The sequence below is a fragment of the Centruroides sculpturatus genome, unplaced genomic scaffold (assembly GCF_000671375.1).
Source record: "Centruroides sculpturatus isolate CEXI.00-Female unplaced genomic scaffold, Cexi_2.0 scaffold1727, whole genome shotgun sequence".
In the NCBI taxonomy this organism is placed as follows: Eukaryota; Metazoa; Arthropoda; class Arachnida; order Scorpiones; family Buthidae; genus Centruroides; species Centruroides sculpturatus.
In genome coordinates, this window is record NW_019385851.1 from 107,759 (window position 1) to 133,961 (window position 26,203).

Below are 26,203 nucleotides of genomic sequence, written 5' to 3' on the forward strand. Positions count from 1 at the left end.
TATTATTATTATTTTTATTTTTAATTATATAAAAAAAATTTTTTTTTCTTTTTGTAAAATATTCATACGAACTTTGTCAGTTTTACAATTATAATTTATCAGATTTTTATGTTGTATATTTGGAAATTTCATTTGTACAATACATTTTCATTCATTGAATTGACAAAAAACAAATATATAAGCCACTTACAGTAATTATAATTAAATAATTTCGAATTAACCGGCGCATTAATCCTTTTAAGAACGGTGCAGAATACTTCTATTAAATAGAAGAGAATTTATTAAGGTAGACTGTACGATAATTGTACGTTAACACGTCACAGGTGCCCGTACACATTTAGACCATCCTATTCTTAAAAGGATTAATTCAAGCTAATTCGAACACCAGACCAACAAACAAGAATTTCTCGAAATTTTAATTTCTAAACGCAAACCCAACCTTAATATTCATACTTGGCATTGTATAATTTCATCTGTACAGTAATTCATTAATTGTACTTATTTAATGTTTTAAACATATTTGTTACAATGTACAGTATTGTTTTATCTTATTAACGAAGAAAACAAAAAAGAGAAAAAAAGAATAATTTTATGCCCATTTATTGTTTTGAAAAAAAAAGTACTTAAAATGTATTTTTTACATGTCTATACATATGCATATAAATATAAATATATATATAAAAAAAAAAAGAGAAAATTTGTACATCATCAATGATCTTAGTATAGATTTTACTTTTATTGAAAGAAGAAGAAGAAGAAGAAAAGAAGATAAAACAAACAAATCTCCAATTGTTTAAAAGAGAATGGATTAGTGATTAATTAGAATTGTGATTTAAAGACAATAAGTGATTTCATGTTGATTTTCATTGTAAATATTCAGTTTTACTTTCCTTTGTGATTATTTAAGTGAGGTAGTTGGGATGGCAATTGTAGTTAGCTTTCTTTTGTATATATTCTGATAATAAAAATGTACATTCTACATCTGCCTAACACATTTTTTTTTTCATTGTTTTCTTATTTTATGCATAATTAAGAGCTGGCATTTTAAACTAAGTTGCGTTTATTACCTATATTAATATTCATAACGCCATCGGTAACTATAGAGATAGCGTTTAAACTTATTTTCTCGTTAGTATATATATATATAAAAAAAGGAGTTTCAATTTTAAAAATCGATCTTCCTATCTAAACGCATTATCATTGGTAAAATCGATTAAATCGTATCGTAGTGTGTAATTTAATGATTTATCGGTTTAACACGCTCGAACACTTTTAAAAAAACCCTTTAACACGATATTAACGTCACATTAACAACTCGTACACATTAAGCTGCATGTAAAAATGCAATGTTTCTTTTTCTGTTCTTTATTACTTGCGTGGTGTTTTATTTACATCATGATAGGAAAACTTTCATATCAAAAATTATGACTTTCTGTACAAATTTATGGAAGGAAGAATATCACAATTCATATTTTATCATTGTCTAAATGTTTCTTCACCACTAATTCATACAAACCGTGCACGAAACTCATGACTTCGGCGGTTGTTCCCTCTCTTAATTTCCCCCACTGATTACCCACCGGACGTTGCACTCCCCTGATGCAAAGTGTCTGTTGGACGAGGGATGCAACCAAACGACGAAGCAACTCCTCCAGCAACTCATTAGTTGCAGGACGAAGACGAGCGATAAAACGTATTAAGTACTCCGTCGTGTATCGCGTACCCTATTTGATGATATATTTAAAGTATTAACTACATACTATCATTAGCATAATAAATAACTGATTGTGAAACCTACGTTGTCAAGCCTAAGAAGGCACTCCCTTGGTTTTTTGGCCCAAACCACAACTATTGCTAGATCCTGAATGCTGAGAACCGGAATCTGAAAGCGGCGCAATCTTAATATACGTAATCAAAATAAATAAAAAAACAGGTAAAAACTTACCCTCAAATGTTCTAACCACGACCATAATAATCCTGAAAGAAAAATGGCATTGGTTTCTGCGGAAAGTTCTTCCCACGCCGAATTACGGTTGTTTAGATCTTTCTAATGGTTAAATATCCGTTTTAGAATAACTTTTTTTTTTGGTAATTCGTACAAAAATTTAATCGATTTCCCACCTGTATGTGTCTGATTTTACTGTTGTATTCGCTCCCCAACACCTGATGATCCGTAAGTAGTGCCTCTGCAATGTCCACTGTGTTTTCGTTGGCTTCGTCTTCGGCATCACTAGTGCTCAATTCGGATGGGGGTCGAGGTGGATATACACTATATCCGGTATGGCCGAAGAGATCATCCGGCGAAGAATCGTCTATTAACATTGTATCGATGATATTATCGTATATATCACAATTGAAATCGTCGTCGAACTCGTAATTGCCATTACAAGGTAGGATCTGGTTCCTGTGAGTGGTGGGTGCTCCGAGATACAAACTGTTTAAGTGTTCGAGCACGGCATCACCTATCACTTCAGGTGTTTCGCTTACGTGGGTATCGAAATTATCTTCTTCTGGTGGATTTTGTACATTGTTATCCACTACGGTTGCTGTGACGTTGCTATCTGTTAATGAAGGTTTGGAAGATGCATTTTCGGATGACAGTTCTATAGTCCATTGAGATAAACGACACCAGTGGCACTTGTGGGAAGATGCAGAAAAATAGCCGGGTGTGTTACGTAATTCACTACATTCGTTACCACACGACGAGATTTCCACACCGGAATCGGGGAATTTCTTTTTCCTCTGTTCGTGAAGAACTAGCAGCCTTTCGCAGATAATATACACGATCTTTGGTATATACTTCAATAATCTGGCTTCTTCACCGTGCAACAAAAACCTCTGACGTTTCAGAAATTGATTTATGGTAAATCCATAAGATCGCGGTATTCTAAATAATAAAAAATAAAAAACAATACTATTTATAATGCTTCGATAACAATAGCCGCGTATCTATACTTACACATTGGCGAATATAACAAACAAAGGGACAACAAATTGAGCAAACTGTTGGACGCATTCGATATGACTTTTCGTCTGAATGCATAGAGGCCTGCACAATAAATCCCGTATGAATATTTTAACAGGTAAATTATTTAGGAAAATTATACACCATTCTTACCTTTTCAGTCTGACATATCTGATAGCGTCATTCGGTTTGCAGCGTAAAGTGTAAACGAGAAAACAAGCAATCAGCACCCCCGTTCTACCCTGTCCGGTGTGACAATGTACGGCTATCTAAAAGTAACGATAAATAAATAAAGTAGTAAAACATTACATTGAATCGTAATCCAGTAAAACAAGACTCACTTTTCCTTCAGAAAGAGCGAAAGTCATCACTTTTACCATATCTGCTAACGTTGCATGCGACACGATATCGTAGTCCTTCCTATACAAAGAACGACTTGATTTAAAGACTAAAATTATATAATATTCTAAAAAAGTTAACCCCTAATTAAACTTCCATACAGATTACTCACCATTGGAAGTTGTAATAAAAAACTGTAAGATAGAAAAAAAAATGAGTTGTACAGTAAAACAAAAAGGTTTCTACGTTTCCCTGATTAATTTTTATTCGTTTTTGCTAATTATGACTGCATAAAAATCATTATAACAATAATAAAATCGTATAAAAAAAAAGTGCTTACTATCGTTATCCATAAAAAGCTGAGGATCGTACGTAAATCCCGACTCTAATAAAGGACTTCCACATTTCGAGTGTTCTCCTCTCTGTTGCAAATTAATTAACGATTTTATGCCGTTACTGAAATTAAATACGTGCACATCTCGTGTTAATCAATTGTATTTTTAATCAGCTACTACTACTACTACTTATTTAAATACTCACTCCTTAAACTGCTGAATGACTTTAAACTTTTGTATGACTTCCGCACTTGGTCTTGACATGGCCAATATATCGCTGGTGATCCTTAAAATAAAAAATAAATAAATAAATAAATAAAATTAATATAATGTATTAAAAACCCGTTTTTAACATTTGTAAAGATTGTTTCTATGTGCTGAATTATAAATAATATCATCAATTCGGTGTACACACTTCGTAACACTTATCGAAGAATCGATTGTTATACTAGTTTGTGTGTAAGTAGAAATAGGTCTACAGTCTATACCTTTGGGAATAGTAAACAAACATTACCCTTGTTAATGGAAATATTGGTATAAATATATTAATAAATAAATAATCGTGTTAATTTTACCATTATATACTCGTATACAGTATACCCCTCCCCTATAACACTAGATAATTCCGTGTTATATGAATTCCGTGTTGTACGAGTCACTTAGATTTTACAAATACGTATGCCGGGCTGTGAACGGCTCACGTATTTGTAAAATCTAAGTGACTCGTACAACACGGAATTATCTAGGGGTCTACTGTATATATATATATAGGCCTATATGTTTTTTATAAGTAGAATATTTAACTAAAATAATCATTTTTTTTTGCCTCATTAGTATAAAAATATCCCGATCTTAACTGGTAGAATGTGTCGAATATATATTATACGTATGTATTTTCTGCAAACAAAATCGTGACTTAATTTTCGTTATGTGTTAATGGCTTAGTAGCATTAATGATGCAGATGCTACCATAGTAACAGTGGCGTCAATTTGCAAATAAACACGCAACACGAGTACGTGGAGCTCTTCTTCGAAATTAAAATTTCCTATCTCGGATTATTATTTTTAAACAGTTGTACAAAGCAAACCACACCCAGAATTAAATATCATTTTATACAAAACTTAGTATTACGATCGGTAATTTGTTTTTGTTTTTTACTCTCGTACAAAAGAATTGCAATAGATTCTTCTTATTTTTTCGATGGAATTTCCAATGTGGCATCGTAGAAAAAGAAGTGTACAAGATACGTACGTCTGTATTTTTGCGTGGTAATTTTATATAATTGAAGACCTCTTCGTAAATTATTAAGATATTTATCATCACGCAAGAAACTTGTTTAAGAGCAAAAACGAGCCTCTACTTTCCGAGGAATCAATTTAAATCGTATTTTATGTTGCAGATATCTTATTGATTTTTAATAAACTAAACCACTTTTAAATGATAACTTACCAATGCGAATATATACCATCGATGGCCATATCCTCTTTACACCAATTCGCAGATCCTTCATATTTGCATCTTCCTCCAGCGCAAAATATAGAACATTGAAGATCCTTCGATGCGGTTTTTCGGAGCCTTTCCGATACCCTGTTGAACCTGTAAAAAAATTACAATTATTTATTTATATTTAAGTAAATCTATCCTTTTTATCCGAAACAATCTACTGTATTGATTCTAGTGTATATGTTTAAATAAATAAGACAATAAAAATGGATTTTGCGAAGGATAAACTCCCCCCACTCTCATCATTCTCAATTTTCCTCTACTAAAGTGAATGCTGAGAGGATTAAATTGGACTCGCAAAGAAGAAAATGATGATCGCGATGATGAGGAATCTTCATTATTTATTTAATTACTCGCTTTAATTCTACAAAGCGAAGACCTTTTACCTCTTATCATCACAATCACTAGAAGATCAACGTTCAAAGATTGTAAACAGAGTAAGGTTATCCCTTACTGTCATCTTTGGGGAATGAATGGATCTCAGAAAGCTATACTTTCTTAGAAAGCTATTTTGACTGATGGAAGAGATGGTCGAAAAGCTATAACGTCGACTCGAATAATAACAATAGCTTCTTACGGGCCTAAATAACACATAAAGACGTCCATTTTTCCTGTCAGTTACCTCTCTCGGAGGTGTCTAACTGTAATTAGTATCAGTTTCAATGGCACGAATGAATAATAAAAGCATTGTTAATTTCGTTTACCAACAAATTATAGAATATATAATTCCAATTTTATTGTTTCCAATTTACAGTAGCCTATCCTATAAAAATTTTAAAATTAAATTAAACCAGGAAACCGAAGCCACGGAATTCATTTTTAATTATCAAATATTCATGTAAGTGAATTGAATTCATAAATTTATTAATAAAGATGGCATTTGCACGTGTTAATAAGAAAAATTTCAATTTAATTATTCAACAGTATTAAAATCTAATTAAAAGAGGATAATACTGTATTTATTACACCGCTAACGAGGTAGTTTGTCCAAGTTTATCAATTAACATACAACTTATACTAGAATCTTAACGTGTTTAATGCGTGTTTAAATATTCAATGAATTTTTTTTTACCTCTTATTATTAAGTGCAAAACTAAATCAATAATCGTAAGTTTCCGTTTACAACAAGTGACTCTTTTTTTAAATAAATTTACACATTAAAATCTATTAATGCCATATTAATAAGTCAACAATACGCTTAAACAATTGGAGGTATCATCATTTAAACTACTTTTAATCGTTATAAAACAGTCAACGTAGGCGTAAAAGTGTGAAAAATATAAACCCAAAGACTCTTACCAGTCGTCACTCATCACCAGAACAGATACACTAAGATTGATAGTCGATATGTCATGTATATACACACACACTACTTACCGAGCAGACGGTGGATGTCCATATTTGACAGAATTCTTGCCAACCAATTTAACTGGAGGAAGAGCTGATTCCAACTCAGAGTTCATTCTTCATGCTGTAAAGTATTGTTTTACGATTAACATCAGTTAATTAACTTTAAATACGTAAAACGTGCATTTAATTCAATTTACAAACGATATTACACACGTTTTGATGAAGAAGAGAGGTTGCGGCAGAAGTTTTCATCTCTAAAACGTGAACGTCAAACGTCAAGTAAGCGGCGCTCGACATTTGGTTCACGTTTACGTTCACGTTTGACGTTCGACATTTGGTTCACATTTACGTTCACGTTTGACGTTCGACGTTTGGTTCACATTTACGTTCACGTTTGACGTTCGACGTTTGGTTCACGTTTGACGTTCGACGTTTAGTTCACGTTTGACGTTCACGTTCACGTTTTAGAGATGAAAACTTCGGTCGCAACCTAGCAAGAGAAGACATTTTAATGGAAGTAACAATACAAAACTATGAAAAAAACTCCTTTAAGACGACTTTCGAGTTAAATATAAACCTGTTGGAATTGAATTTTTCGAATGAAAATCTTATATTTGAATATTTGAATATTCCTAATACAGATTATGTAAATCCAGTAAAAATCGATATTTAAAACTTCTACAGGCGTAAAAATCTATGTGAATATGTTTACGACGGGTTATTTAATATTGATATTGACGTGTAAATAAAGAAAATTGATAATTTCCAATTTTTAAACATTTTATAATTATATATTCGTTTGTTTACATTACTCATGCATATTATTTGCATCATCATATATTTATGAGTTAACATCAATAAAATTCTCTCGTTAAGTAGCACATGACATGTATAAAGAATTGAAATAAAAATCGTTTTGAAAATTTTATATTTTTAATACTTATAAATCATGAATTTTATATATTTTATAGTATAGCTTGTTTATATAATAATATATACAAGATATATTGAATTATGATTCTAAGAATTTGTTAAATTTATATTTGTAATTTTAAATATTATAATAAGTCAGTATGTCAGGGTGTAACTTATACATAGTTTTTTTTTATTTAAAAAAATGTAACGCAGTTAAACCTCTCAACAACGGCCACTGACGGGGACATAAAAAGCGCCGTTGTTAAGAGGTTATTTTGTAAGCATATTTCTCAATGTTTACGAAAGAATGGCCGTTTTTCGGAGGTTATTTTATGTGCATAATATTCAGTGTTCACGAAAGAATGGCCGTTGTTCGGAGGTTATTTTATGTGCATATTTCTCAGTGTTCACGAAAAAATGGCCGTTGTTCGGAGGTTATTTTGTGTGCATATTTTTCGGTGTTCATGAAAGAATGGCCGTTGTTCGGAGGTTATTTTGTGTGCATCATTCTCAGTGTTCACGAAAGAATAGGAGTTGTTCGGAGGTTATTTTGTGTGCATATTTTTCGGTGTTCACGAAAGAATAGCCGTTGTTCGGAGGTTATTTTGTGTGCATCATTCTCAGTGTTCACGAAAGAATAGCCGTTGTTCGGAGGTTATTTTGTGTGCATATTTTTCGGTGTTCACGAAAGAATAGCCGTTGTTCGGAGGTTATTTTGTGTGCATCATTCTCAAAAGAATAGGAGTTGTTCGGAGGTTATTTTGTGTGCATATTTCTCAGTACGAAAAAATGGCCGTTATTCGGGGGTTATTTTGTGCTCATATTTCTCAGTGTTCACAAAAAAACGATCGTTGTTCCCAGCTTATTTTGCGTGCATACTTTTCGGTGTTCACGAAAAAAAAAATGGCCACCGTTAGGATATGCACGTATAATTATAAAGTAAGCTGCTGTTTTACATAATAAAAATACATAATTTTACTTTCAGAAATATATTTTATGCTGTTTAAATTAATTTAATTTTAATTTTTTTTTTTACTATTGGAGAAGATAGAAAAATATATATATATATAATATTTTCTATCTTGCTCAATGCATTTCTGTAGTGAAAAGCTATCACTGGAATAATAAAGAATTGACTTTTAATTAATAAAAACGAGCTGCATTTAAGAATTTAACCTTACATTCATCAAGTATCGCATAATGAATTAAAGAAAACTCTAGATATAGTTCGTGTTTAGTTTTGGTTGCTATCATTAGTCACGCATACTGTATTTCTGTTTTTCAAGAGGATCTATCACTTGAAACTTTTACAAAATGTTATAGAATTGGATACAAAATATAACGTGACTAAAATAAATATTTTTTTTCCTTTCTTTTTATTTATCATTGATTTTGAAAAATAAATTTTAAATAAAATTTATTCCATTTTTTACTCAACTTTTGAATGAATTCCTTAATCCTACAAAATAAAAAAAATAATATATTGATAATTAAATAAATTCGAAAAGATAAACACAAATTCTACCATTCGAAAGTAATATATATCAGATAATATATGTAAATAGGATATTTATATTGAGTTTATTTTGCTTTACGTTGACCCGTAAACAGTAAAGTATGATTCATTTATGTTTGATTAATCTAAACAATGTCGTTAATCTAAATCTTCATTTGAAATTCGCGTAGATATAAAAATAATTAAATGCTAAAGCTATATAAAAAGTATATATATATATATATATAAATGGGTTGATTAGGTGTGGCTTTATCAAAAATTCCTCCCTTAAATAAATAGAGATGCACCTCTAAAGATACGAGTTAATTTAATAAGAACACTTTTAAGAAAAAAGTAATTGTTATATTTAAACAACGTTAAGAATAGGTAATTATTGTCTCTCTCTCTCTCTCTCTCTCTTAACGATCTTTAATGTATTCAGCTTAAACACGAGGCCAATAACCAAAAGTAAAAGGGGGATCGATTATCAAAATAACTTCTCTACTTACCTTGATAGATTGAAAACATTGAAGATATCCAATATTTGATTTATTTGAAAACAGTATTTCATGATTAGTAATAATAAAGGTTTTTTAATCTGAACGTATGGACGATGACAAACACTCTCAACCACATTGGTGTTCAGTTAGTTTAGACATTAAACAGTTACAGAGGGTTGCTATAGCGACAAAAGTACTGTAAAATGTGTACCTGTAGCAGAGTGACAGTAATGGAATTACTCTTGAAAGATAACAGAAGAATTTATATTTGTGTAGTATTTAAATTTGGATGTTTTTATTTGTAAAGAAAGTTAATACGACTTGTGTAAAAATTGTATAGAAATTAAATAATTCCGCGATTATATATAACTATTATCTCATCGTTCAATTTAATGTTTTAATTGCTAGATTGTCTACACTTTTTTAACAGTTTTTATTACAGATAAGATGCTATTCAATATCTATCTATCAAGCATTAAGGAAAACATTACCGAGGAAAGAATGAGTGTAAAATATATATATATAATATTAGAGATCAAAGTTATCCATTTAAATACAAAGTCGTATCATACCAGCCATTTTCCGATCATAAAAACATTCCATTCTGTGGAATTTTAATGAGAAAATTGGTAAACCGTGCACGAAAACTACTCTTTCGATCATTAATTAGAGAAGAAATAAACGTGTCTTCTCTTACTTGATGATGGTTTCGACGTTTCAATTTTGAAGTTATCCATCGTTAATAAAAAGAAATAAAACATTTCGGTAATGTAATATAAACTAAATAACTCTCGAAACGTAAATGTTTTTTTTTTTATGTTCATATAATATTATATATAGCAATAATTTCCAGAAAATGTATATATTTTTCTTTAAATTATACGATTGAAATTACAGTAAAACTTTTACTATAATTAAAAATGACTTTTATGCTCACACCTTGAATATGGATTGATTTTTAAAGCCATTTTCTATTCGTTCGGCTATCGAGTTCGGTTTTAATTCCTTATAAAACAATTATATTGATATAAAATCGGATATATCTATTAAATTTCTATTAATCTATTGACATTAAGGCAATAAGGCAATGTACTTTTTTTTTGTAACTTTACTCAGTAGAAAACGTGATTGATGTTACGAGTCATAATTCAAATTAAAATTAAAGTGCATTGCCCTTAGAGAATAATCAAATCTTGGTATTGTTCCAAAAAATTTACTATTCCGTGTGTATTATTGTATTATAATTGCGGCGGAAGTTTTAATTTCCATACGCCATAGACAAAATGGAGTTTTCTATTAGCATCTTTTAATATAAAACGATGTATTGAGTTACTCTATTTTTTTGTGATAGAAACGATAAGAAATAATAAGTAGAATCAATCATTATATAGCGTAATACGTTATGAAAATGTATTAAAACTAAAAGAATTTTGTAATAATTTTTTTTAAAAAATCAATACAAAGCATTAAATTTTCTTGTTTAGAAAACCGAGAGTTGCTATGTTTAAAGATAATTTTATTTATTTATATTAGTAAATTAGCACTCTCGACGTAAAAGAAAATTTATTACTTACTTTAAAAAATGTAGAGAATTCTATACGAGTAGGAAACTTTCATTCAAAAAGTATAAATTATTCAAAGAAAAACATATTCTATTCCGTAACGTGTTATTTTTTTTTCTTTCTCTCTCTCTCTCTCTCTCTCTCCCTGGAAAGAATCGTTTGATTAAACCTGGATTAAACAAAGAAATTGAACTTGCATTCGCTTAACATAATCCAGATACGAAATGTAGAATGTAAATCATATTAAAAACTTTGGTTATTTTTAGCCTATCGTTGTTATATTTACCACGAAATGTCATGGGGAGGTTGGGGTGTTGAGGTTTTAAGGTAACTTAACTATGAAAAATTTGTTGCAGATGGATCAAACACAGGGTTTCTCATTCCCAGCTCTTTTGCTTGTCCCGGGATTTCGGGATAAAAGTAAACTGTTTCCCTTGATCCCGAGATAAAAGTGAACTGTTTCCCTTGATCCCGAGATAAAAGTGAACTGTTTCCCTTAATCCCGTGATAAACGTGGTTCCCTGGATCACCGGGATAAAAGTGAACGGTTCCTCTGAATACCGGGATAAAAGTGAACTGTTTTCCTGGATCCCTGGGATAAAAGTGAACGGTTTCCCTGAATATAGGGATAAAAGTGAATTGTTTCCCTGGATCCCGGGATAAAAGTGAACGGTTTCCCTGAATATAGGGATAAAAGTGAACGGTTTCCCTGAATATAGGAATAAAAGTGAACTGTTTCCCTGGATCACCGGGATAAAAGTGAACGGTTTCCCTGAATATAGGGATAAAAGTGAATTGTTTCCCTGGATCCCGGGATAAAAGTGAACGGTTTCCCTGAATACCGGGATAAAAGTGAACTGTTTCCCTGGATCACCGGGATAAAAGTAAACGGTTTCCCTGAATATAGGGATAAAAGTGAATTGTTTCCCTGGATCCCGGGATAAAAGTGAACGGTTTCCCTGAATACCGGGATAAAAGTGAACTGTTTCCCTGGATCACCGGGATAAAAATAAACGGTTTCCCTGAATATAGGGATAAAAGTGAACGGTTTCCCTTGATCCCCGGGATAAGAGTTAACTGTTTCCTTGAATAGAATTAATTATTTTTAAGGTATACAAAATATCTTAAAATCGAATGATATAATTATTTTTCATTTTTTAAAGTAATTTAATACGTTCTGTAACATCCAAAATCATATTAATAATACTGTGTAAGATATATATAGCCTATATTAAAAATTACCTTTGAATTATGTAGAAATTTTCACAAATAGAAAAAATTTATTAAAGTTTGTTGGAAACTGCTTACAACAAAAATGCCTTTGAATTGAGTTGGAAATTTAAAAAAAAAAGAAAAGAAAAAAGTTAACTTTTAAGAAATTTGCGGGATTTCCCGGGTTAAAAAACCTTAGTTAAACAGTTCAGAAGTGTGTTAATATAGAGTACAGTCTATTATGCACAGTCGACCCCCCATAACACTGTAGATAATTCCGTGTTATATGAATTCCATGTTGTACGAATCACTTAGATTTTACAAATACTTGAGCCGTTCACATCCCGGCACACGTATTTGTAAAATCTAAGTGACTCGTACAACACGGAATTCATATAACGCGGAATTATCTACAGTGTTATAGGGGTGTCTACTGTACAGTACATATGGATCTTGTATATAAACGATTGATTGAAACAACAAGGAGGCATTTTAAATAACGTATAACAAACGTTCGAAAGTGTAAATATCTAAATAATACAAGGAAAAACTTCGTCCTTTTCTGAATATTAAATTATTAGTTACAATTATAACTGTATCACGAAAACTAAATTAATTAACTTGATTTGTTTATGATGTTCATTGTTTTTATCCATTATAAAGAATTTTAAATATTTTTAAAAAACAAAATTTATATTTAGAATATACTATATGAATATTCATTAAGCAAAGAATATGAATAAGTTTACTTAAAACCACTCCCAATCTCGTATTTAGAAGAGGAAAGTATTAATCTATTAATGAGAACATTAATGAAAGCATCATAAATTTAAGTTCCATTGTAGGAACATTAGCATCATAAAGCTAATGGTCACATGAGTAGCATTGAATTTACGGAACTGTACATCACAAAACAATTTGTTACGTTTAACAATTAACACCAGATGCGAATATCTATTATTTATATCAAGATTATCTTTCGGTAACGTACTTTAAATAGAAGTAAAGGTTATCACGTAAGCGATACATCACATCTTAAATCCATATTACAATATTAAAACGTTAGAATAATCTTACTAATTATGTTTTTCAAATAATTTACTAACAAGAAATAATAGATCCAGTCGAAGGAGTGAGTTTTTTTCTTTTTACACCTGTGTAGACTGTCCAAATTTCCTAAATAATATATTTCTGAGATCCCCCTAACAACACCTAACTAAGGATAGGACATCTTTGCACTAAAAATCTCATAAGTTATAGTTATTTATATGATTTCTAATGCTTAGACAAATACACTTGATGCTCTAGACTTGTCATTTTCTCTTCTTTTAACCTCCTCCTATTTTATCCAGTATTATTACGGTGTAATCTAGTATATTTATTTCACTTTTATCTTAAAATTAACGACATAAAATTGCTTTATTTATTAATAATTCTTAAACAAATCGAATAAAAATAATAAAAATTAAATCCTCCCCTCCCATTCTCTCTGTTTTAATACAAGTCTCGTATTTTTCTATAGGCCTATATTTTATTTACAGATTATTATTCGATAACACACGAAATAAAAATGATATCAGGGGTGGAGAACTGACTAAATCCTTGTTAAATAAATTTATTTATTATCACTATCGAATAATAGATGGAGCCACACTTTACATATAATCCTTACAGTTACAGTAGACCCTCCCCTATAACACTGTAGATAATTCCGTGTTGTACGAGTCACTTAGATTTTACAAATACCTGAGCCCGTCACACGGTATTTGTAAAATCTAAGTGACTCGTACAACACGGAATTCATATAAAACGGAATTATCTACAGTGTTATAGATGGAGTCTACTGTATATTGATTTAAATCGTATATAAATTTCCCTTATATAACAATAATATTGAATAAAACTTTATATATTATTCACAGATCTATTCGTATATATAATGAATAAAGTTATAATCTTGTTAAGACGATATTAATGATATAAAATGACCGTAATAGTTAGCAATTTCGTAGATTAAGCCATCTTTTCTAACTGTAAAGAATATTGTATTATTACCAGAAATTTGCTTCTTACACTTCGTTTAAACACGAATATTTTTAGCTTTATTTTTTATTATTAAAATATTAAAAAAAGTATCCATAATTTAACTTAATTAACGTTCATTTTGAGTAAAGTTACGCTCGATGGATTTACAGATAATACCCCTTTTTTTCCATAGAAATTATTAGTTTGAAGTTGGAATTTTTCAATGTTTTATGTTTAAAATACTTGATTTGATAGTTAATTTAATTGATTTAAAATAGAATTAATATGTTTTTTTCCTTTAATTTTTATTAATAATCAATCATATTACCTTGCCAAATCATTCAGTAAAGCAGCACGATTCTATCCTTATTATTATTCACACAACATTAATTTAATTTACCCCAACTGATTATGGGTTATTTTCAGATAAGGTTTTAGATAATCCAATTTTAGTAAATTTAATTGTTAGCAATTATTGTGCTTCATTAATAATGAACAAATATCGACTGACTGACTAGTGTTGTATAGAGAGAGATTATTATAATAATAATATATACATATATGTGTGCAGTAGAAGAAGGTACAATACTTCACCAGTCCCTATTTTAAAACAGGGGAATTAAGTATATTGTATGTTAAATCTATCTCGTAGTGTTTAGAAAATAGTTTGTTACTAACAATGAATTCTGTATTGAAAGTATTTTGCATATGTTTATTCCTATTAACTAAAGGAATTAAACTCGAACAGACTCAAGAGGAATTGCTGAAATTTGCAGCTTCAATTAACAGGCAAGATAAAATTTTGGATGTTAAACCATTTACAATGGCCGAAGGGATAACTTTAACTGAATGTTTAACGTTATGTTTAAGTCATAGAAGACAACAACCGAATTGTATGGCTTTTAATTACAACAATTCTACATGTTATTTGCTCAATACATACCTTTGTGATCCTGATTACCAGCATCAATTAGTTGATGTTCAAGGAGGTAAATACTTTGATTTATTGGATTATCCGTACCAGGAGGTAAGTTAATTCTTATCTTATACGTATTTAATTACACTTTATAAATCCTATTTAATTAAACTAACATTCTAAAGACGGATCTATTGTATTTTAATTAATATATTGATAATTTAATACAGGATGAATTCAGGAGATCAAGAATGTGTTTGGAAATGGGAAGATGTTCGGTAAAATGTCGTAAGTTTAAGCTTTGTTATGTTTATAAAATGGTAATTTATGATAACATTTATATAATAAACTAATCATATAATTCAAAATGACATTGGTATTGGAATTAAATGACAAAATCATGTATTAATTTACGTGAAGAACGTTAAACAAAGCCTGAGAGAAGTAAATTGAGGACAGTTATAAACGTGGGCCTCCACACCTCTCCGAAAAACATAAATAAAATCGATAATACAATAAAAAAAACACTTTATATCACTTTCGTTGTAATTTTTTTACATAAAATACTAAATTTTGAGATCATCTGGGTCCGAGCCCCCATCCAAACGACCTAGTTAATCTCTTTTATAGCTTGACTTATAAAAAATATATTAAAATTCCTGTATGTTCCTCTTAAAATACTCCTCTTCCTATAACGATATTCTTATTCACCTTACAAGAATTAAGGATAAGAATTAATGATGTTGTTATAGGAAGATTGTTAGACTATTAAGTATTTAAAAGAAAACTTATGCTAATTAATTAATATATTTACTATCACAAACTATAACAAGTCATTCCTCAGTCGGAAATTTCCTATTTTTGTAACCATTAAGTAATTTTTTTTTCTTTTTCTAATGGTACAATTAACAGGAAAATTGTAAAGAAAGTTTTTTTTTTGATACTCGCATCATTTTGTGACAATATCAGAATGGTTTAACTTAAAAAAATACGTAAAATAAAAAAAGATGCACGGGATTATCCTCATATGTAAATGAGTTATGTGCGTGGGAAAATAGTTATATACAGTACTAATTAAGATGATTTAATTATCAATATATCGGCATCTCCCGGCTGTTATATATAACAGTGGAAAAGTAAACGATCCCCCACAAGATTTTAACATTGTTGGACATTGCTCATTGCGATCAATTGACACGAATTCTGTTGCTTTTTAATTTAAAAGTACATTTTTTTTTTATTCAAATGATCAAGCGTATCGATAGTTAGAAAGAGGACAATAACATTAACACACATATTATAGTTTTTAAAACAGATTTACATCATTTCAAAGACTCGTATTATATAGAAATTGTTTTATTTATGATTTTTCTAACAGTAAACCATATACTAGAACATCACTTAAAGGGTGACGAATTATCTAGATGATTGTTTGCTTATACATAATAAGCCTGTAAAGCTTATAATTAAAACTAAGGTAAGAAATATCAACAAAAAATACGGTAAAATTATTGATTATTGTGTGTTCTACGTTATCTATCTACTACAGTCTTACATTATTCAAATATAACACTATACAAATGTCATTTCTAATCAATAACAATTAATAAATATAACAGATAGAAGCGTTAATCAAATAAAATAATAATTCAATTTAAGATATTCTCTGGAGTGTAGTATTAGATTATAAATAAATTAAATGAAAATTATAATTGGTGAATAAAAAATTAAAACAACAGCAACGTATAATTGTTAAACATTCAAAAATTAATAATTTAAAAAAGGTGTTTCAGTAATTATTTAAACTAGGACCTATCGTTAGTCATATCACACGTGTAGCTTATTTGAATGCAGATTGTACAGTACACAGTCTTTAAATTTACTCATCTTGATGAATTAACACTAACAATAATAATAATAATATACTTTATATCACGAACAAACTTTAGAAATTACACATTAATAATCAGTTCTGCTTCTACAAAATATATAGAAAGGAAAAACTTTTGATCAAAACTATATCTATCTGCCACATATATCACAGGCATATCAACACAACGATCAGTTGCCTCCCGAGAAAGTCACGAAATACAAAATGTACTGACATAAAATCGACTCGCTGTAGATTAACTCTCGACTCAAAGAAACTTTCTTCATAACTCGATTAAAGTAATACAAAAAAAAAAAATCCGTCTTCAATTCTCCAATTCTTCCCCCCCACCGCTTATCAAACGAGAATTTAATTTATGTCACTATATTTTGGGGCCAATCTCTACGCGAAGGCCTCAAAAATTTAGTTTTTTTTAAATTAATTTTAATCTTTATCTGTGTTTTTTTTTATTCCAGCAAAGTATAAATTATTTGAAACACCGAAAACGTTCGAAGATGCAAAAGCAACGTGCAGAGAAGAAAATGCCGTTGTTGCAATGCCCATGAGCGATCAAGACCACGAAGATTTGATATTGTTATTAAAATCTAAGAAATTAATTAGAGGTTGGGTGGGTGTAATGAAAACTAACGATACGTTCGTATATGTAGATGGAAGATCGTTTCCTCCCGGTTTTAATAAATGGGGTAAAGAACAACCTAATAATAGCGGAGGAGAACAAAACTGTGCAGAAATGTTGCAAGAAATGGCATTTCTATGGAACGATTACGAATGCGATAAATTAGATCCATTTATCTGTCAATACGTAACATCATAAGCTACTTTCTTTAACTTACTAATGAATCTAATCTACGTGTGATTAAAATTTACTCCATTAATAATTCTTGTAAACGTTAAAAAATTCATATAATTAAAAAATAATACAAACTGAAGACTAATTTCCATCACAAGAACACGCATTAACATAAGACAGAGTCGAAGGGAGCCACAAAGAAAAGGTCGATTCTACCCTGTGTTTAGTTCCTGTGATTGGAAAATATGTAAGAAGACAGCAAAATTTTCTTCGTATTTACCATTAATAATTTTCTTTCTACTTAAAAACTGATCAATAAGGCTTTATAGATTAAATTACACGCATAAATAATTAGATATACCAAACTGTGTAATGTTCTCCTGTTCCTAACAATTATGTAGTTATTGTCCAGGTTTTTACTTAAATAAATTAAATTTTTTGGAAATTAAAAATAAATATAAATAAAGGAGAAACTATATAAATCACGTATTAAAATCTCTCTAAAATATTATGGCTGTATGATTGGTTATTTTTGAAAAATAAATTAAAGTTATAACCATAATTTTTCTTTTTTTCTGATATATAAAGATGGATGCCAGTTTATTTATTTTATTTTTTTTTTTATTATCATCATTTTAAATTATATTTATTATCTTTAAAGATGAAATTGCAAGACTTTTTAGGCCATAGATTTCTTATAAAATCTTTAAAAATGTCATTCTATTGTTATAAGACGAGAGAAAATATGTCCTGAAAATAAAATTTTCTGACCTGATTTTCTTTTTGTTACTAACTAGTTTTAAATCGCAATTAATTACAAATTATATTCAAAATTCTCAGTAAAAATATTGTATATAACACGCTGAAAAAGTTTCGGAAGTGTTCAATGAAACATTTTATTGTAAAAATACTAAAAAGAAAATAATAATAATAATACCATTTAAACAATATTAGGAATGTTTTCATCCACGTTTTTCTACGAAATAATACAAACAAACGAACTACAAAATATTTTACTCCTAAAGCATTTGAATTTTAAATCGACCAATCAAGTTATTCGCTTTAATAAAATTCCGTTTTATTTAAATTTAAAAATTTAAATCAGCCAATAAAGACGTTACGAAAATTTAAATTTGACCAATCAGATAATTTTTTATCATTTTCTATACTTTTTAAAGTCTTAATAACTATTTATTATAATGAATTATACGAATAAATAATTATAAGGTGTAGCCAAAAGGAAATAATTCGAAAAATTAAACTTTTTTTAAAGAACTTCAATCAGCTTATACGTAAGACAGTGTCATTGTACTTGGAAATAATGCCTGAAGCAACGCATGCGTACATGACTAGCCGCAACAACAGGTTGTGTGTGTGTGTGTAATCCCTTTTGAATGTGAAATGGCCGAAGTCTACCTCTGGTCGATAGTTCGATAGCAATGTAAGTTTTAATACTTATTGTGAAGCTTGGATGTACAGGAATTTACAGGTAATGTCGTTTTTTGTAACAGTAAAAGTACTTTACTCTCTACAAGAGCGTTAATGTAAGTGTTTAAAACGGTTTAGACTTACACGTCATTGAGAAAACCTGCTCTATTGAAGAAATGGGAAAGTTTTGATGTCTACCAGATCCGGTTACTTTTATTTACACCTAACCAACTGCCATAATCATATTGGGCGATTATGTTCTTGATATTAATGGCATATGATGTGCATTATATACGTGCGATATCAATTACATTTTGGGCTTGTTATTGGGGGAGGAAAAATATTATTAAATAATTTACCGGAAGAATATTTTTTTTTCTGTCTCAATTACTCGGCTTGCGTTAATTTCGGCGATTAAAACGCGGGTTCTTTTGATTGAGAATGAGTTTAACCCCTTTAAAATAGGTTAAATAGAAAAGATCATAAATTGGTCATCACGGATGGATGATTCTATTCAATGTCTCTTGTGGACGAAAGTTTTAATCCATTATTATATGTCCTGTCCTGATTTATTATCCATTCTGATTAGAATTTTTAGGGCTTAACTGCGTGCATGATAGAAAATTTTTATATCTAGTAAAAGCCATTTGAATTTCAAGACAATTTAAAAGGTATGCTCTAGGCATTTTTTTGGTGAATTTTCTTTTCTTCCAGAACTTAGTTTTTTTATGGCGTTTGCTGTATGTTACACCCTTTTGCACCTCCATTAAATTTCTGTGCCGAATTCCCAAGCTTAAAATAGAAAAGTGTAATAAATCTTATTATAGTGAAAGTATTATTAAATATATTGATAAGGTTCATGGAGTCTATTGCAGAAGTTATTGGAGGGGAACATTTTAAAGAAGTTTCTTGTTAGAAAAAAAAAACTGTATTTCTTTTTAATTTTGGAAAATCTCTTTGATTATTTTATATGATTCTGAAGAAACGACTTGTTCTGTATGATTACCTGTTAGCCTTGACTGGATGACATGTGGGAGGTATTCTATAAACGCTGTGCCTTCCAGACATTTTTATGTCATTCCATAAAAACACGAGTTAATTGGGAAAACCGAATTTTTCCTTTTTGTTCTTTAGTGATTCGACCAGGAAGTATGCGACTAATTAAAAAATAAACTCATATGTATGTAAAATATAAGAGTTGAACGGTTGGTTAATTAGAAATAAGTGACGCTTCGATAAATTACTTGTTCTCGCCCTCATATATGTTGAAATCGATATAAAATGTATACTTAAGATAGGGCATTTTGGCTTAATTTGTATGATGAATTGCTAATTATAGTAATAAGTGTAGAAATTTTGAAAAACAAGCAATTATTATTATCTTTCAAGCATGAAAGTTTCATTGAAAATATCACTTAATGGTAATTGTTGTAGATTAATAATTCTTCTACTTCACATTATTCAGACTTTCAATATGGCATTTAATGGTTGTTTGCGAATTAAGGTCTAGTCATGTATGATATTTATTCTCCTGTTGATATAGTTTCCTTTATAATCTGTTTTTTTTTTTTTAATGTCATTACCCCTAAGGCCACGGCCCCTTAACCTTGTCTTAGCCAAATATGTCCTCCTGTCTGTCTTTGAAACGTGTACATTAAACATTATTGCTGTATGAAAAAAGTTTTTATTCATAGTTTAATTATTGTAATAGTTTTAATATACTATAAACTAATTAATTGTATCTGATGGTGCTTATGTTTTTCAGGTTAACATCCAATTTAATGAAATTTTATGGACAGGCAGAGGCGTCGGATCCATTCTGTGGATTATTCCGGACAGAGAACTCCCATGGCTTGGCGCCATAGAGATATGAACTATTCAACCCATAACACTCGTCCCTCTTCGCCCTCCCTTACATCAACCTCTACCGACGATCGCGAAGAAGTGCCAATGATGCGACATACCGGTGGTGGACCTAGATATGCAAATCGTTCGGATAGGAATTACTATCCTCCTCACGCAGACAATTACGCCATGGGAACTTTAAGAAACGGAACTCTCCGCTCGACTCGTAGTGTACCAGCACTAGCATTAGCTACATGGGACGGAGAACCGTGCCCAGTTCACGGACACGGACCACATTTTTATCCTCCCTGTCCACCACCGGGTGGTACTTTACGTAGGTACGGATCTATGTTCGATATGAGAGCTCCTTATTATGCACCGAGTGCCGTTGTACCTCCTCCACACGCTGTTATGTTACATCCACCACAGCCTACGTTAGAAAGGAAATCGTTTCATGGTTCAGTTCCGATTCTAGCACCTCATTCTTATCCAATGCCTCCTCCGCCGACTCCTATACCACCTCAATTTTTACCACCCATGATGCGACCTAGACCTATGGTGTTTCCTGCAGGAGCGGAACCTCTCCCTGTACGTGACCCTTACAAGTTCCGTGCACCGCCACCAGGATATAGTAGTAAAAGTGAAGATTCCTATTCAGTCGATCAAGTCTGCTGTAAGGGTCACCTTATCGTCCTTTGGATTATATTGGGAGTTGTCACCGTCGGCGTCATTCTTGGAATCATACTTGGAATAACAATATCGTGAATAAATTCAAAAATACAACAAACTATGTGCTATAAAAACCATTAACATTTTTAACAATATTTTATACTTGGTAACAATTATGACAAATGAAAATAATTATACATAATGGAATATAATGCCAGATTTTAGAAAAACAATGACAGTTGCCAAAGTTTTGTACGAACTGTTTTTAATAAAAAAAAAATATATTATCGTATTTTCATATTACCCTATTAGAAATCTTTTTTTTTATTAAAATGTTAACACATTTAGGAGTTACAAACATTATTTAATATTATGTAAACACGAAGAAAGGGTGGAATTCCTTAGTCTGATTTCGACACCAACGTTAGTAAAGGTTAAGGTCAACCACCCACCTTTGGGTGCGGTGATCTAAAAGATCTATTCGAGGTAATTTACTCACAGATTATGACATAACTACGTAGCTAATTAAGTTGTGATTTTTAACACTATTATTAAATATAAATAACTTTACGATAATCAGATCTAAATTTAAATTTATTATCTATAATCTGAATTAGAACTGATGGAAGATATGTGGTTTTTTTTTTTTCTTTCTTTTATTGATAAGATTTAATAATTACAAAAATAAATTACCGATAAAAATCTGGTGAAATCTAGTTCTTATATACATAAAATGCAAGCTGTATGCAACAGCGATTACTTAACGGGGTTTTTTTTCTTATTAAAAGCATTGAGAAAAAAAAAAAATGCAAAATATTCAGCGAAAAAAAAATGTTATGGATCAACTTCCGTATCGAATGCTTCATTTTCAAGGAAAAAATCTTTTAAAACAAAAGGATTTTATTTAAGGTTCATTAATTGGCTGTGACATTTTACATACCATATTGAATTTCATTGAAGTTTCAAGGTTTTTTTTCAGGTAGCGATTTATATATAAGTACAGACATTTCGCAGAGATTCAATTACAAAATTGATAAAACTTTGATCGAAGGATCTCATTTAAAGATACAGTTGGTAAGTTCTATGAATTGTTTTAATTATAGAGACTCGAGATTTGTTTAAATGTAATTTAGTACGGTATAAGTTGGGATGGACTTAAACTTGCCATCGTAATGTAAACGGGCCATTCCCTTTCACTAAATAATAATGTAAAAATGTGAAACACTAAGCTATAGACTCGCAGCGTGAGGCGCTAAGATGCGTTTTATTTAGCTTATGTGAAAGTCCGGCTCTGGGTATAAGAAAAGGCAACGTGGGGATCAGTCGAGGGGTTTCCTCCCGGGAGGATTTCTATGGGAAATTGCCTTTATTTACGTATTAGACACATGAAACCTTGTAAAAATTTAGTAAAAGAATCAATCACAAGGTATCAAATGTAATTATAGGTAAAAGTTTTATTCGATGATCATTTTTAGCGTATTTTTCTCGTTTATCTTCTTCCTATTCCGAATGGAGGAAAAATATCAATACATGTTAACACGCGCTACTACACGAGGAAAGAGAAACCACGAACGTTGCCACACGTGAAGAAGCACGTGACTTATTCCGCCATTATATTAAAACAATTATAATTCAATAAATGCGATTATATTATAAATTATTATTTAATTTAAATAACTTTTAATTGCCATAGTATAATACAAAAGCGTATTAAATTTCATTAAAAGAAAAAATAAAATAAAATTTTTTAAAGTAGAGGCGCAGTGTATCAGAATTTAAATCAATTATAAAATTTAATGTTTTATAGTACTAATAATAATTTTTACAAATTATAATATTTTAAAATATTATTAATAGAAAACGAATTGTTAGGAAGAAAAAAAAAAAAAAAAAAAANAATGTGCAAAGCTCCTGATTAAGTCCTGGTACATAAAATAGCACAGTACTTGAATATAACTTATTTGCATCTTCCAGTATACTTTAAGTAATCTCTATATAATACTTAATACAATGTTAATGCTGTGTAAATAGCTGTTATACTGTATTGTACAGGAAATAATAACAGAACACAGTTGTACAGACTCAATACAGATACAACCATCATAGGCCTAACTACGTACTAAAGTTACATGTCAGCAACAGGGTAACATTTTCTTTCTTCTGTCATTTACAAATTGCTATCATTTAGTGACCCGAAAGAGAAATACAGGTGATCAGTTAACGAACTGTTCGTTAACCGAATCAAATCGGATAACGAACACTTTCGCGAAAGATTTTTATGTTCGGACAACGAACACCTCACAGAAGACAAGAAGCGACGTAATATAATGAATACCAATTGGTCTTCCCTTATCGACGCTCAACTCGGTATATACTGATTGGATAGTATTCCTCCAAACTTTAAAACTCTCCCTTGTAATTCCAGCCTTTTATTTTCCTGAAAGAAACAATTTTTTTATACTATTCTCGAGACCGTCGGGCAGGCACACGTTAAGTTTTACGTCGGTTTTTATTTTCGAAAGGTGAGAGTATAATAGCAGAGGTAGAGAGAGAGTGGGCAGATGTCTGATGTTGCCGGGCAGTATGGCTCGAACTGGTCTACGGTAGGCCGCAGTTCGATCTTATCTAAGAAAGATACTGTATTATCAATACAGTATCTTTCTTATCAAGCAGCTTAAGGAGTAACAAAAATCACATCTGAGAAGTAAAGAACATTGAAGAGCTCATAATGGAACCTGAAACGAATCTGATGACAGAAAAACTCCAAGAACTCTTGAATGAAGAACACCAAGAAACTCGGCGAGATATGTTTTCTTCTGAAAAAGAGAATTAATGTCGATATCTGCTATTAAACATTTTTTTGAAGAAGTAGGATTAGAAATCTTTTTTTTTATTAAAATGTTAACACATTTAGGAGTTACAAACATTATTTAATATTATGTAAACACGAAGAAAGGGTGGAATTCCTTAGTCTGATTTCGACACCAACGTTAGTAAAGGTTAAGGTCAACCACCCACCTTTGGGTGCGGTGATCTAAAAGATCTATTCGAGGTAATTTACTCACAGATTATGACATAACTACGTAGCTAATTAAGTTGTGATTTTTAACACTATTATTAAATATAAATAACTTTACGATAATCAGATCTAAATTTAAATTTATTATCTATAATCTGAATTAGAACTGATGGAAGATATGTGGTTTTTTTTTTTTCTTTCTTTTATTGATAAGATTTAATAATTACAAAAATAAATTACCGATAAAAATCTGGTGAAATCTAGTTCTTATATACATAAAATGCAAGCTGTATGCAACAGCGATTACTTAACGGGGTTTTTTTTCTTATTAAAAGCATTGAGAAAAAAAAAAAATGCAAAATATTCAGCGAAAAAAAAATGTTATGGATCAACTTCCGTATCGAATGCTTCATTTTCAAGGAAAAAATCTTTTAAAACAAAAGGATTTTATTTAAGGTTCATTAATTGGCTGTGACATTTTACATACCATATTGAATTTCATTGAAGTTTCAAGGTTTTTTTTCAGGTAGCGATTTATATATAAGTACAGACATTTCGCAGAGATTCAATTACAAAATTGATAAAACTTTGATCGAAGGATCTCATTTAAAGATACAGTTGGTAAGTTCTATGAATTGTTTTAATTATAGAGACTCGAGATTTGTTTAAATGTAATTTAGTACGGTATAAGTTGGGATGGACTTAAACTTGCCATCGTAATGTAAACGGGCCATTCCCTTTCACTAAATAATAATGTAAAAATGTGAAACACTAAGCTATAGACTCGCAGCGTGAGGCGCTAAGATGCGTTTTATTTAGCTTATGTGAAAGTCCGGCTCTGGGTATAAGAAAAGGCAACGTGGGGATCAGTCGAGGGGTTTCCTCCCGGGAGGATTTCTATGGGAAATTGCCTTTATTTACGTATTAGACACATGAAACCTTGTAAAAATTTAGTAAAAGAATCAATCACAAGGTATCAAATGTAATTATAGGTAAAAGTTTTATTCGATGATCATTTTTAGCGTATTTTTCTCGTTTATCTTCTTCCTATTCCGAATGGAGGAAAAATATCAATACATGTTAACACGCGCTACTACACGAGGAAAGAGAAACCACGAACGTTGCCACACGTGAAGAAGCACGTGACTTATTCCGCCATTATATTAAAACAATTATAATTCAATAAATGCGATTATATTATAAATTATTATTTAATTTAAATAACTTTTAATTGCCATAGTATAATACAAAAGCGTATTAAATTTCATTAAAAGAAAAAATAAAATAAAATTTTTTAAAGTAGAGGCGCAGTGTATCAGAATTTAAATCAATTATAAAATTTAATGTTTTATAGTACTAATAATAATTTTTACAAATTATAATATTTTAAAATATTATTAATAGAAAACGAATTGTTAGGAAGAAAAAAAAAAAAAAAAAAAA

At 30.3% G+C, this 26,203-nt stretch overlaps 3 protein-coding genes across 4 annotated transcripts; 2 read left to right on the forward strand and 1 right to left on the reverse strand.

The window, feature by feature from the left end:
• Window positions 1–891: 891 nt before the first annotated feature.
• LOC111642514 (protein tyrosine phosphatase domain-containing protein 1-like) lies at window positions 892–6,793 on the reverse strand. The gene is made up of 13 exons (XM_023388866.1): window positions 6,707–6,793; window positions 6,521–6,614; window positions 5,090–5,236; window positions 3,845–3,925; window positions 3,645–3,760; window positions 3,477–3,498; window positions 3,307–3,385; window positions 3,119–3,234; window positions 2,960–3,049; window positions 2,122–2,887; window positions 1,946–2,047; window positions 1,799–1,882; window positions 892–1,724 (listed from the first exon to the last, which is right to left on the reverse strand). The coding sequence occupies exons 2-13, from the start codon at window positions 6,604–6,606 to the stop codon at window positions 1,467–1,469; spliced, it is 1,947 nt and encodes a 648-aa protein (XP_023244634.1). The 5' UTR covers window positions 6,607–6,614; window positions 6,707–6,793; the 3' UTR covers window positions 892–1,466.
• An 8,187-nt stretch (window positions 6,794–14,980) lies between these two features.
• On the forward strand, window positions 14,981–17,932 carry LOC111642517 (C-type lectin BML-2-like). Its single transcript, XM_023388867.1, has 3 exons — window positions 14,981–15,229; window positions 15,349–15,406; window positions 17,465–17,932. The coding sequence occupies exons 1-3, from the start codon at window positions 15,026–15,028 to the stop codon at window positions 17,821–17,823; spliced, it is 621 nt and encodes a 206-aa protein (XP_023244635.1). The 5' UTR covers window positions 14,981–15,025; the 3' UTR covers window positions 17,824–17,932.
• Window positions 17,933–19,115: 1,183 nt separating this feature from the next.
• Window positions 19,116–22,041, forward strand: LOC111642512 (zyxin-like). Of its 2 annotated transcripts, none has more exons than XM_023388862.1 (2): window positions 19,116–19,240; window positions 20,993–22,041. In XM_023388862.1, the coding sequence occupies exon 2, from the start codon at window positions 21,019–21,021 to the stop codon at window positions 21,835–21,837; it is 819 nt and encodes a 272-aa protein (XP_023244630.1). In that variant the 5' UTR covers window positions 19,116–19,240; window positions 20,993–21,018; the 3' UTR covers window positions 21,838–22,041. The 2 variants fall into 2 exon arrangements, with proteins under 2 accessions (XP_023244630.1, XP_023244629.1); XM_023388861.1 differs by having other exon boundaries at window positions 19,152–19,288.
• The last annotated feature ends 4,162 nt before the right edge of the window (window positions 22,042–26,203 follow it).

Bases quoted from the DNA above. Each gene is read 5' to 3' on its own strand.
- LOC111642512 (XM_023388862.1), top strand. From the start codon at position 21,019: ATGGACAGGCAGAGGCGTCGGATCCATTCTGTGGATTATTCCGGACAG.
- LOC111642514 (XM_023388866.1), bottom strand. From the start codon at position 6,606: ATGAACTCTGAGTTGGAATCAGCTCTTCCTCCAGTTAAATTGGTTGGC. The intron at 3,926-5,089 runs GTAAGTTATCAT...TTTTATTTTAAG, and splicing joins GATGGTATATATTCGCATTG to GATCACCAGCGATATATTGG. The intron at 3,235-3,306 runs GTGAGTCTTGTT...CGTTACTTTTAG, and splicing joins TCGCTCTTTCTGAAGGAAAA to ATAGCCGTACATTGTCACAC.
- LOC111642517 (XM_023388867.1), top strand. From the start codon at position 15,026: ATGGCCGAAGGGATAACTTTAACTGAATGTTTAACGTTATGTTTAAGT. The intron at 15,230-15,348 runs GTAAGTTAATTC...AATTTAATACAG, and splicing joins TGGATTATCCGTACCAGGAG to GATGAATTCAGGAGATCAAG. The intron at 15,407-17,464 runs GTAAGTTTAAGC...TTTTTATTCCAG, and splicing joins AAGATGTTCGGTAAAATGTC to CAAAGTATAAATTATTTGAA.